The sequence below is a fragment of the Neovison vison genome, chromosome 10 (assembly GCF_020171115.1).
Source record: "Neovison vison isolate M4711 chromosome 10, ASM_NN_V1, whole genome shotgun sequence".
Taxonomy (NCBI): domain Eukaryota; kingdom Metazoa; phylum Chordata; class Mammalia; order Carnivora; family Mustelidae; genus Neogale; species Neogale vison.
Genome location: NC_058100.1, coordinates 42,291,439 through 42,303,701, shown reverse-complemented (window position 1 = coordinate 42,303,701; position 12,263 = coordinate 42,291,439). Strand labels below are relative to the sequence as shown.

Below are 12,263 nucleotides of genomic sequence, written 5' to 3'. Positions count from 1 at the left end.
GGGTGGCTCAGTGGGTTAAGCCTCTGCCTTCGGCTCAGGTCAGGATCCCAGGGTCCTGGGATCGAGCCCTGCATGGAGCTCTCTGCTCAGCGGGGAGCCTGCTTCCTCCTCTCTCTCTGCCTGCCTCTCTGCCTACTTGTGATCTCTCTCTGTCAAATAAATAAATAAAATCTTTAAAAGAAAAAAAAAAGAGAGAGAGAGAGAGAGGGAGTGCGAATCTAGCGTGGGGGCCAGCATGGAGCGGCAGATGCTGAAAATGGTTTGAGTCTGAGTCTGAACCGCAAGGGCAAGACTCAGAGTAGGACCATGTGGAGAAGTAAGTTGAAGATCACTCTGGGAGGGCAACAGTGTGAAGGTTTCAAGTTTCCAGGTTATTTTGGTTCTAGGTTTCCTTTACTTACCAGGAACCAGAGAGGGGAAGTAGGAAGGTCTCATTTTTGGCCATAGTCACGGAAGCCTTGAAGCCCAGGGGGTCCACTGCCTGCCTGAGTCTGACACCAGTTTCCAGTGCAAACGCACTGAGCACAGAGTACCATGCTTGAGGTTTTTCTTCCCACTTCTATAGGAAAAGCTTCCAAGTTTATGACTTCAGTCATATACTTAGAGCTAACCTGCAGTCGTATTAACTAAGTGTGTGAAAGATGATTCATACCGAGAGCAAGAATTTCTAAATGGAATCTTCAAGAGTTTCAAGAGCTAAAAATACAAGTCCATATCTGGTGTAACTGCAGTCATGTTTCCAACAGCCTTTAGCACATATTCACTGATGGAATATCACTTCAAAAATAACAACTGTCCCCAAAGGGACTCTCCCTCTTCAATTCCTCATTTCTGTTCATGGAACTGCCACTCGCCCAGCCTGGATCTCCTGGCCATCCCAGACTTCTCTCGTTCCCTTTCTCTTACCACTCCACGTCCTAGGGATTCCTCCTTCAAAGGGACTGCACTCCATCCCTCTCTGTGGCCACCACCACCATTGTAACCAGCATGCTTTTCTCACCTTATCCTTGATTTATCACTATCTCCTTTCAGTTCTTATTTTCATTAAAATTGTGTAAGCATGGGGTTTAAGGAGTCCAACAGTCCTATGATACATGTTCACAAAGCCCTGCCCTCTTGGCTTTCTCTCCATTCTTCAGGATCAAGCACTCAGATATCTGGTTTCCTTCTCTTTTAACCTGTGTATCCCCAAACATTATGCCTGTTTTGGCCATTTCTGGACTTTGGGGTTTTAGAAGATGAGGACGGAGCCTTTTGCTCCCCTGGCCCCAATTCTACAAACACACAGTGCCCAACCCCCACACACTCCCCTACTCCATACGGTTATACTGTAACAATGGGTAGGTAACATTTAATGTTTGCCTTACTGTAAGCCAAACCATATAGTAAACTATTAATTTTCCTTTCCTGAAAACTTTTTGTTTTCCCTGGAGTTACTTTTTCCTTTCCTTTTCCCCCACTTTTTTTTTGGGGGGGGGCACAGTTTTCCATGCACTTGCCACCTATACAACTCCAAGCACGCCACCAAGAGTCTATAACTTCCCTCAATACATTCAGAAACAGCAAATACTCAGAAATAGGAAAATTATATAGAACTTTCTCCCCAGACTACTCTGGTCTCCTCCAAACAGAACTGGAGCCTCTCTCCTTGGTCCAGAGCTGCCATCTTAGAACATTCCTGCACCTCCAGACTCTCTTCACCCCTCTCCTGGGTAGCACCTGATTTCTGGTATCTCACACCCACGTGCTCCCAGGTTTACCCCTCTGCTTTGGAGCAGCCTCTAGAGGCTTCCTCAGAAAGGGGTAAAAGGAGACAGCAAAGGCCCTGGGGTAGGAGCATCCTTGTATATCTGAGGAACTGCCAGGAGGCAAGTGGACCTGGGAAGCAGTGAGTAAGAGGGAGCATTTCGGAATTAAAGTCTAGGAGGGAACAGCCCAGATCGTGCAGGGTCTCACAGGCCCTGTAAGGATTTTAGTTTTAATTCTGACTAACAAGAGAAGCCACCAGAGGGCCCTGAGTGGAGGACTGACAGGATCTGACTTATGTTTTCTCTGGGTCACGAAATGACTGCCGTGTAGAAGACAAAGACAAAGGGGAGAGGGAGAGTTAGGGTGGGGATTTCTAAAGTGATGAGTTCCCTGCAAGAATCCAGGTGAGGTCTGAGTCCTGCACCAGGGCGGAGGCAATGAGGGAGGCAAGAAGGGGTCAGATTCCAGGTACCCGTGCACACGGAGCTGCAGCCTGCACTCACTGCACTGGATGTGGGGGGAGAAAGAAAGAAAAGGTGACTTCAAAGCATTTGGTCTCAGCAACTAAAGGGATGGAGCTGCTGTTTAACAAAAGGGGGAAAACTAGGGATGCAGAAGATTTGGGAGAAAAAGCAAAGTCTGATTTCAGATATCTTAAGTTTGAAGTGCTCTTCAGCCACCTCAGAAGGCTGCCTATTGAAGCCTAGAGTTCAGAACTGCATACAGGAGAGCTCTGACGTGTAAAGATTAGTAAAATATATGGGGCGCATCAGGGGCTCAGTGGCTTAAGCATCTGGCTTCAGCTCTGGTCATGATCCCAGCGTCCTGGGACCTGAGTCCCACATCGGACTCACTACTCAGCAGGGAACCTGCTTCACCCTCTCCCTCTGCTGTGCTCTCTCTCTCTCTTAAATAGACAAAACAAAACAAAACAAAACTTTAGGGGCGCCATCATGGGTTTGAGCCCCATGTGGGGCTCCCTGCTCAGCAGGGGGCCTGCTTCTCCCGATCCCACTCCCCCTGCTTATGTTCCCTCTCTCACTGTGTCTCTCTCTGTCAAATAAATAAATAAAATCTTAAAAAAAAAACTTGTAAAAAATTAGTAAAATATGGAGGCAGATAAAACATGACAAGAAGGGAGGGTCCCAAAGCAAATAAAAAAGTGCTTCAAAATGGACTATAAGCTCAACTTGTCAAAGCTCCTCCCACCACCAGCAGGAGGAAAACTGAGCACTGACCACTAAATGGGCATGAACATGTGACATGGAGGCCACTTACGATCTTCAGAATGTAATTTTCATGGCGTGTGGGGACAAAAGCCAGACTGGAGTGGGTTCAAGAGAGAATCAGGCATGGAATGTTACCAAAGCAGAATCCTTGTCCAAAGTGTTTTAGAGTGAATCAAATCATAAAGGAACAACCAGATGAATCCTAATTATGGGGCATCCCACAAGAATTCTTGGTTCTTCTTAAGAATTCTTGGTTCTTCTTAAGTTTAAAAAAGAAAAACAAAACAAAACAGAAAAGGCAGGTACTGTTTGGGATTATGGAAGACTAAAGAATCCTGATGACCGAATGCAATGTGTGCTCCTTCATGGGATTCTGGGTAAGGGGGAACTAGTCATGTTTGTGGAACGATGTGAGGGAGACGGAACCACAGGCTGTCCGTGGAATAATACTGATACCAGCGTCTCACTTCCTGGGGTTGATACCAGCACTGCAGGTAATGTCGGGGAGTATCCACAATGTTGGGGACACATGCACATATGTTGAGGGGTGACGCTACAGTGCACCTGAGAATCACCTGCAGTCCTTGAATTAGTGGCAGTGAGGGTGCCATCATAATGCTTACTCTTTATTTGGCTCTTACTGTGTACCAAGCACTATGTTAAACGCTTCCGCACATATTACTCCATTTGGTCCTCCACGTTACAGAACACACTGAAAGCCACTTAGATTGTTAGTGGTGGAGCCCAAAGCCCCGCTTTTAAATCCTCACCATGCTCTCTAAGCCCCTCTGTCAGGGGAGGACAGATGGCCGAGATATTTAAGAAGCAGGACCTACAGGACTCAGCAAACTGATATGTTTCTGGGGGGTGGGAAGGGTGGGGGGGGGCCCTGGGGAGGGTGGGCAGAATTTTACTTTGAGACAAGAAGGGGGCGCCTGGCTGGGCCACCAGAAGAGCACATGACTCTTGATCCTGGAGGCTGTGAGTTTGAGCCCCATGTGGTGGGTAGAGGTTACAAAAAAGAAAAATAAATAAATAAACTGAAAAACATTTAAACAATCTTCAGGCCTAGATGTGCTAGAACTGCTTTGCTGTAGGATCGTGCACCAGTAGAAAACAGCATTCCTCTCACCTTTCTCAAGCAACAACAGCCCAGTGACAGAAACTCCTTGAAAAGATCTGACTACATCTGCTTTTTCCATCTTTACTCCAAATGTCCTTTTCCTCAACTTTTTATCGAAAGAGTCCAAAGAAGAGTAAAATCATCAGCCATTTACCTTTCACCTAGATCTGTCAATTGTTGACATTTTGCCAAATCTGTTTTCTCTCTCGGTCTTTTCCTCTCTTATGTACTTTTTCCTGCTGAAGTATCATAAGTAACGATAAGTAAAAATATCATAATACCCTTCACTGTACGTCACTTCACTCCCAAATATGTGGGCACATCTCTCTCAAGAACAAGGACACTGTCCTATAAAACCTCTAATTCTGTTACCAGTCTCAGGGAATTAGGGCAATAATATTATTTAACATGCAGCCTATATTCAAATTTCTCCCACAATGTTCCAAAAACAGATGCACTGAATGGAATAAACAAATTCTGGTCCCAGGACTGTAAGGAAATTGCTTGGTTAGTGTCTCCATTAGTTCATTATTTTCATTTTGAAGGAAAAATTAAATGCGGCTCATACATATCTTATTTTTCTGAATTAGCTGTTGTGTAAAAACTCTGCCTCACCACCATCCAGAAGGCCTCCTGGTGTTCAGAATCCCCATCTCCTAATTTACCCTCCCAGTCATCAGCAGAGTTATTTTTCTACAATTCACATTGGATTTGGCATTCCCACCATTAAAAACTCCCAGTCCCAAAAGGAGGGACGCGGTTGCTGCCCTAGCCATCCAATGTGAAGTCCCACCTCCTCCCCATCTTAATCTCCAACAGCATCTCAGCCTTGCCTTTGTGGGGACTGACCTCTCCTCCAGCTCCAGCTTACTCCGCTCATCTCGTAAGTGCCTACACACCCCACAAAACCAGCCCAGTCATCCTGTATTCCCCTGATGCCCACAGAAGAGAGCTAATCACACATTTTATGCTTTTGCCGAACCTTAAATATCTGTCAACACTTACTACAGACGTCTCCCGTTATTTATCTCTACAAGTGTTTCTCCTATTCCGCACTGGCTCTTACACACATGCTCTGTTACGTAATCTTTGTTTCCCCAGTGTCTAGCAGAGTTTTTGGCATCTCGGTGGTACTTACTAAGCACTTGCTACACCGACTCTTAACTTGTACACAGCGTATTCACTACATAAATCAAGTGATTGTCTGAACTACAAGTGGATTATTGAAGGCCAATGTGTGGCCACCAGTAGCCATATGCTAAAGTTCCCACCAGCCACTGACCCAGGATCACATCCTGGGCTCTCTCTCCAGTGACAGGTTGGGAGGAATCAATTACAAAGAATTGTCTGTCCAGTGACTCCAAACCCCAGGCCCAGGACTGTGGGGAGGTGGGACGTGGAGGGTTTGTTGGGAGTACCTGGTGCAGGCAGAGGGGGAGTGCCCTGGAATCCAACTGCTCAACCTCCCCTCGTATGAGTGAGAACAGATACTGGAGAACTTGCTTCGGGGCCTCCGGTTGATCGTTAGCGTTCACTTCTGCAGACTCTTCATCGCTCACAGCGGGTGTGGACGCACTGAGTGCATTTTCTTGCATCAAAGCTGTGGCATCTCCTGAAGAAAGTCCTTTAAGAAGTAAAAAAAAATGCCTACGTTAGGATGAAGTATCCTCCTGATAGAATACCTTAAAATAATTATGTCTGCTAACATAAAATTGCATAAAAACATTAAAATATGCATAAAATTTGCAAATAAAGCTAATCAAATGGGGGGAAAGCTCAGAACCACAGATTTTTGTCCTCGTTAAACTGTGCCGTCATCTGACTGCTTCTGTTAGCACACACGTGAACCATTTTTGCAGAATTTTAATTAAGAGTATTAATAAAAAGAGATCCAATGGAAAGTATGCAGGTTAAAACCTGACCACAAACTTGAGTCAACAAAGGAAAAAACGGCTTAGCTGTAATTGAAAGTCCTGGCTTGCTCAAAATACAACAATTAAACAGCAAGGTAAATGCACTTATCCTCTAAAACAGCTAAAGAAGTTAAACCCTTCTCTTTAAACTCTGGTCTGATAACTGTAGCACTACTTCTGGATCCCAAGAGAGCAGCAGGAATTCAGATGCCAGAGCCAATGGCCATGGAAAATTTTTTTGTAATAAGAAGCTACCAAACATAAATGTCAATAAATAAATAAATAAATAATCCATGAAGAAATACTTGGCCTAGAGCTCCTGATGTGATGTACCAAATTTTGAAAATTTAATCACTACATGTTTGAACTTCACCCTTCATGGAAATCTCAGCATCTGCTCTAACTGCATATTCACCTTAAACAGACTGTCTGCATCTGTACGTCCATTTAGGGGATCAGCCTCAGAACGTCTCTTTCTCAGTAATGCAGTATCTGTCCCACGTTTGAGGAGGCCTCCTGCGAGCTCTCTGGAGTGGGCCCGGAATTCTGCCTTTACTGCCTTCTAAATAAATCCACTGCTCTATCCAAAAGGTCAGCTCTTCATCTCCCTAGTAAAACATTCTGCAACTTGAGCGACTACAGATTCTAACAGGATATTTTTTTCCCATCTATGCCTATTTATGTTTTACCCTAACAAAATCCATGCATTTCTGTATAACAGAAATGGGGCCTATGGTAAACTTGCCCTCTGAACTCTGTAGAGAGCCTGCAGGATGCTGGATTATATCACGGTGATGGCTGAAAGGTTTCATCTGCATTAGGTCGGAACTCCTGCATCCACAGGGATTCACTTACAGGCTGTGGTTATTGTAACTGTAACCAGCAGTGTCTTCAGCATGAAAACTCCAAGTGCTGTCATTTCTAAAATCAATCACCTATGGTGATTCCTTATATTTTAGAAAATTCCCTTCTATGAATTTCATATCATTTGGGATCTGGAAATACAGGGCTTAGTGATGGCCTGCCATTTTGCAGGAAGAGTATTTTTGAAAACATGGATTATTCTTCTGCTATCTACTTTTCTAACCAAATGGTAGTAGTGCCAGTATGGGAAGAGAAGCTTTCCACAGAGAACTACAAAGAAACTAAGAGAATTACTGTTTCTTTCTCTTTTCCCCAGCTACACTACTATGTCCAAGACATTTAATCTCATATAGACTGTGATAAAGCCAGCCACCCAAATTCTATACTTCTCTTGATTAGATTCTTCCCACATAGTTATCAAATAGTACTCCATGCTTCTTCCTTGAAAACATGTAGGAATTATGTAATGGTCATTTTCAACAAAGGGGAGGAAAAGATAACCCTTGTAAAATATTACCAAAGGACAAGATTCTCAAACATAAAGAAAAATGACAGACCTTATGACTTTCTATCTAAAGGAGTTCATCGCTTCTCGGCCTTTTGGCTAAGATCAAGTATATCTAAAGGAGTTCAGAACAGCATCCCAAATAATGGAACTGGAAACACGGATTGTGATTATCTGTTAGACAGTGTAGACCCATAATGGCCATGGTTCTTGCTAGATCCATTTTCAAGTTACTTTATTAATTAATATTATGGATACATACAATTTATAAACATGGAATGTATTGGTACATAAAATTATGGAGCCAACAAAAGAAACTGTAACAAAAAGAAGAATATTAGAACAAAACCAACAAAAGTTTGAAAAGCATATACACAAGTCTAAAGATACCAAGAGCAATGGAAGGCCAATATAAACCGAAAGAATATAGTAGTTTAATCGCCGAGTGTAGGGAGGGAACAGAAAATATGAACTAGGCTCACATGGGTCATTCCAAATGGGTTAAGAGGTCAGGGAAACTTGAAAGACTCATACCACAAAAGGATTATTTATTGGGGCTGAAAATAATGAGCTTCAGAGACAACTTAATTACAAAACTTACCTCTTAAGATACTATTCCTTGCTGGGACAGAGTAGTATAAATAAAAAACCATTGGAATGGACCAGGAGACAGCAGTTCTGTCATTATTTTTCCAAGTGACCTTGGATTACACATTTTATTTTCTATACTGTTGTTCCTCATCTTTAAAATGAAGGGATTGGCCAGATGAGACCTCAGATTCCTCCTAAATCCGACCATCTCAAACATTCAGTCTCCACAGTGATTTAAGAAATGTAACCAGGCTGGCCACTATGACCCCAGCCTCTAGACCAGCTCCCATGGACCCAGGCTCCAGGATCATCCCAGCCCCAAGCAACCATCCAGCTGACTCAGGTTCCAGACCGGGTCCTATGGGTACAGGCTTTCAGCCAACATCAGAGCCAGGTTGGCTCTCACAGACTAAGCTGTCAGGCCCACCACCCTAGTGGTCCCTGGTACCTCATCCATCCCTACGGACCCAGGATCTAAGGCCACCCACATGGACTCAGCAGCAGACCCACCCTAGTAGACCCAAGCAGTAGGCTGACCCCTGCGTACCAAAGCACTAGGCCTGTTGACCTGCTGACCCAGGCACTAGATTTGCCTACCTGAGGACTCCAGCACTAAGCCCACCCATGGTCATCATCAATGGGCTCACCCAGAATATCCAGACAGGCTGAGTAGTGAAGGATTGCCCTGTTGAAGCCACTCCGTAAAGACTGGTTCTTTAGGTGGGCAGACACTAATACACGTCCACAAGGATCACAAATAATCAAGAAACATGACACTACTAGAGGAAACTAATAAAGACTCAATAAAAGACCCTATAAAACTGGAGAATCTATGAACCACTTGACAAGGAATTCAGAATACTCTTCTTAAAGAAATTTAGTGAACAATAAGAAAATACCGATAGATAAACAAAATTGGGAAAATAATGTAGGAACAAAATGAAAACTTAAACAAAGAAACAGAAACCATCATAAAAATCAAACAGAAATAGACTGAATACATTGAGTTGAAAAGCTGAATAGGAGTACATTAAAATGAGAAATTCAACAGAGAGCACCAACAGCAGACTCAACCAAGCACAAGAAGGAATCAGTGAACTTAAAGATACTTCATTTGAGATAGGCCTGGGTGGATCAGTTGGTTAAGTGTCTGTCTTTGGCTTAGGTCATGATCCTGGGGTTCTAGGATGGCATCCCCCATCAGGGTCCTTGCTCAGTGGGGAGCCTGCTTCTCCCTCTGCCTGCTGCTCCCCCTGCTTATGCTCTCTCTCTCTCTCTGACAAATAATTAAAATTAAAAAAAAAAAAGATATGTCATTTGAAATTATCTGGTCAGAAGAGCAAAAAGAAAAAAGAATCAAAAAGAATGTAGAGGGGTGCCTGGGTGGCTCAGTGGGTTAAGCCTTTCCCTTCGGCTCAGGTCATGATCTCAGGGTCTTGGGATCAAGCCCCACATCAGGCTCAGCTTTCTGCTCAGTGGGAAGCCTGCTTCCCCCTCTCTCTCTGCCTGCCTCTCTGCCTATTTGTGATCTCTCTCTGTCAAATAAATAAATAAAACCTTAAAAAAAAAAAACTACAGGAATTCTTTAAAAAAAAAAAAAAAGAATGAAGAAAACTTACCGGAATTGTGCAGTACCGTGAAGAGAAACAATCTATTCATTACTGGAGTCCCAGAAGGAGAAGAGAGGGAAAAGAGGGCAGAAAACTAACTTAAAGAAATAATGACTAAGAAATCTCCAAATACGTAGAAAGATTTGGACATCGAAGTTCATGAAGCTTATAAGTTCCCCAAAAGTACCAACCAAAAAGATCTTCTCTAAGACATGTTCTAATAAAACTATCTAAAATCAAAGAAACAGAGTATTTTTAAAACAGCAAGAAGGGTTGCCTGGCTAAGCTCAGTCAGAAGAGTGTGCAGCTCTTGACCTCGGGGTCATGAGTTTGAGCCCCATATTGGGCACAGAGGTTACTAAAATAAAAGTCTTGCGGGGGGGTTTCCAGTGCTCCTATAATAACACTGATGAAATATGTAGAAAATACAAAATAACAGTAATTTTTAAGAAGACACAAAAAGAAAAAAATCCTTTCCAGACCAGGGACCCCCTAGAAAGGTTATTTGTGGATTTTTTGGCAGAAACACTGCAGGCCCAGAGATAATGGGATAATGTAGTAAACATGTTGGATTTTTTTTTTTTTTAAGATTTTTATTTATTTCTTTGACAGAGCGAGATCACAAGCAGGCAGAGAGGCAGGCAGAGAGAGAGGAGGAAGCAGGCTCCCCGCTGAGCAGAGAGCCCGATGCGGGCCTCGATCCCAGGACCCTGAGATCATGACCTGAGCCAAAGGCAGAGGCCTAACCCACTGAGCCACCCAGGCGCCCAACATGTTGGATTTTAAAATAATTTTGATGTCACATGAACTTATAAAAGTTTTCTTTTGTGTAATAATACATCACAATTAGTACAAAAATTCCTTCTGATACATAAAAATTTTCTGGTAAAGACATTTAGAGTTAAGAAGGAAAGCCAAATAAAAACTGTACACTGTACAACATGTCATTTCATCTTTGCTACAAAACCTTATTTAATTTAATTAAAACTTTCTTTCCCCAGATATGAATCTATACAGGAACATAAAATTCTATTTACTTTCATTTGTGAAAATCAAATGAGTTATAGTTAGAACTCCACATTAAGCAATTTGGTGATACTATTTATATGCAGATATGACAAATTCATAGGCCTCTAAGTTAACACCTGTCAACTTCACCAAGCTCTAATCAACATCAGTGTTTACTTGCGCCTACTGAGGTTGGTTTTTTTTTAAGATTTTATTTATTTATTTGACACAGAGAGAGAGAGATCACAAGTAGGCAGAGAGGCAGGGAGGGGGATGGGAAGGAGGCTCCCTGCTGAGCAGAGAGAGCCCATGTGGGGCTCTGTCTCAGGACCCTGAGATCATGACCTGAGCCGAAGGCAGAGGCCCAACCCACTGAGCCACCCAGATGCCCCTTCAGGTTTTATTTTTAAAAATTAGGGGTGCCTGGTGGCTCCTGGGATCGAGCCCCGCATAGGGCTCTCTGCGAAGCAGGGAGCCTGCTTCCCTTCCTCTCTCTGCCTGCCTCTCTGCCTACTTGTGTCTCTGTCAAATAAATAAATAAAATCTTTTAAAAAATTTATTTGTAACTACCTTCTTTCAGAGATGAATTGCCTTGAATGATTTCATTCAATGCATCATACCACCGGAATTCTGTCCATTTTGACACTTTTATTTTTTTTTCAGAGAGAGAGTGGGAGTGGGAGTGGGGGAAGTTTGGAGGGAAAGGGGAAGAGAGAATCCCAAGCAGAGTCCATGCCCACACAGAGCCAAGTGTGGGGCTTGATCTCACAACCCTGAGATCAAGACCTCAGCCGAAATCAAGAGTCAGACACCGAACGGACTGAGCCACCCTGATGCCCCTTGACACACAATTACTTATTTATTTATTTTAATTCCGGTATAATTAACACACAGTGTCATGTTAATTTCAAGTGTACAATATAGTAATTCAGCAACTCACTACATTACTCAGTGTTCATCAAGATAAGTGTATTCCTAATCTCCCTTCACCTATTTCCCCCCAGCCCCCCAAACCCTCCCCTATGCTGACTACCACTTTGTTCTCTATAACTAAGAGTCTATTTTTTAAAGATTTATTTATTTATTTATTTGACATGGAGAGAGACACAGTGAGAGAGGAACACAAACAGAGTGGGAGAGGGGGAAGCAAGCTTCCCACTGAGCAGGCAGCCTGATGCAGGGTTTGATCCCAGGACCCTGGGACTATGACCTGAACCAAAGGCGGATGCTTAACGATGGAGCCATCCAGGCATCCCAAGAGACTATTTTTCTGTTTGCTCCTTTTTTTCTCTTTGTTCATTTGCTTTGCTTCTGAAATTCCACGTATGAGTGAAATCGTATGGTATTTGTTTTTTGACATGTGATTTTTTAAAAATTCAACTTGGAATCTGTCTCTGGTAGTGGTTAAGAGACATATTGTGGGAGAATACAGCAGTATCCTTTACCTGAAAACATTAGGAATGTCCCCTGACATTATTCACATTCTTCTCCATTACTTAATCTACTGTCGGTCTGTCATCTGTAAATACAACCCTGTGTGACGTGGAAAACAATGAGCTTCAGTAAAGGCACAACCTCACACTTGGTACCTTACCTTAGGTGGTAATTACTCAGGAGAGTGAAAACTTCTCAGGGACAAAATGGGAATTAGCAGGATGCCACGCAGAAGAC

The 12,263-nt window shown here is 43.1% G+C and overlaps 1 protein-coding gene across 3 annotated transcripts in view; it reads right to left on the bottom strand.

Moving 5' to 3' along the window:
- Positions 1–12,263, bottom strand: part of CNST (consortin, connexin sorting protein) — a 110,484-nt gene that overhangs the window by 35,502 nt on the left and 62,719 nt on the right. For all 3 annotated transcript variants that reach the window (XM_044267080.1, XM_044267079.1, XM_044267081.1), the window contains one exon: positions 5,520–5,725. In XM_044267080.1, coding sequence (XP_044123015.1) covers positions 5,520–5,725 — 206 coding nt within the window. The remainder of the gene's footprint in view (positions 1–5,519; positions 5,726–12,263) is intronic.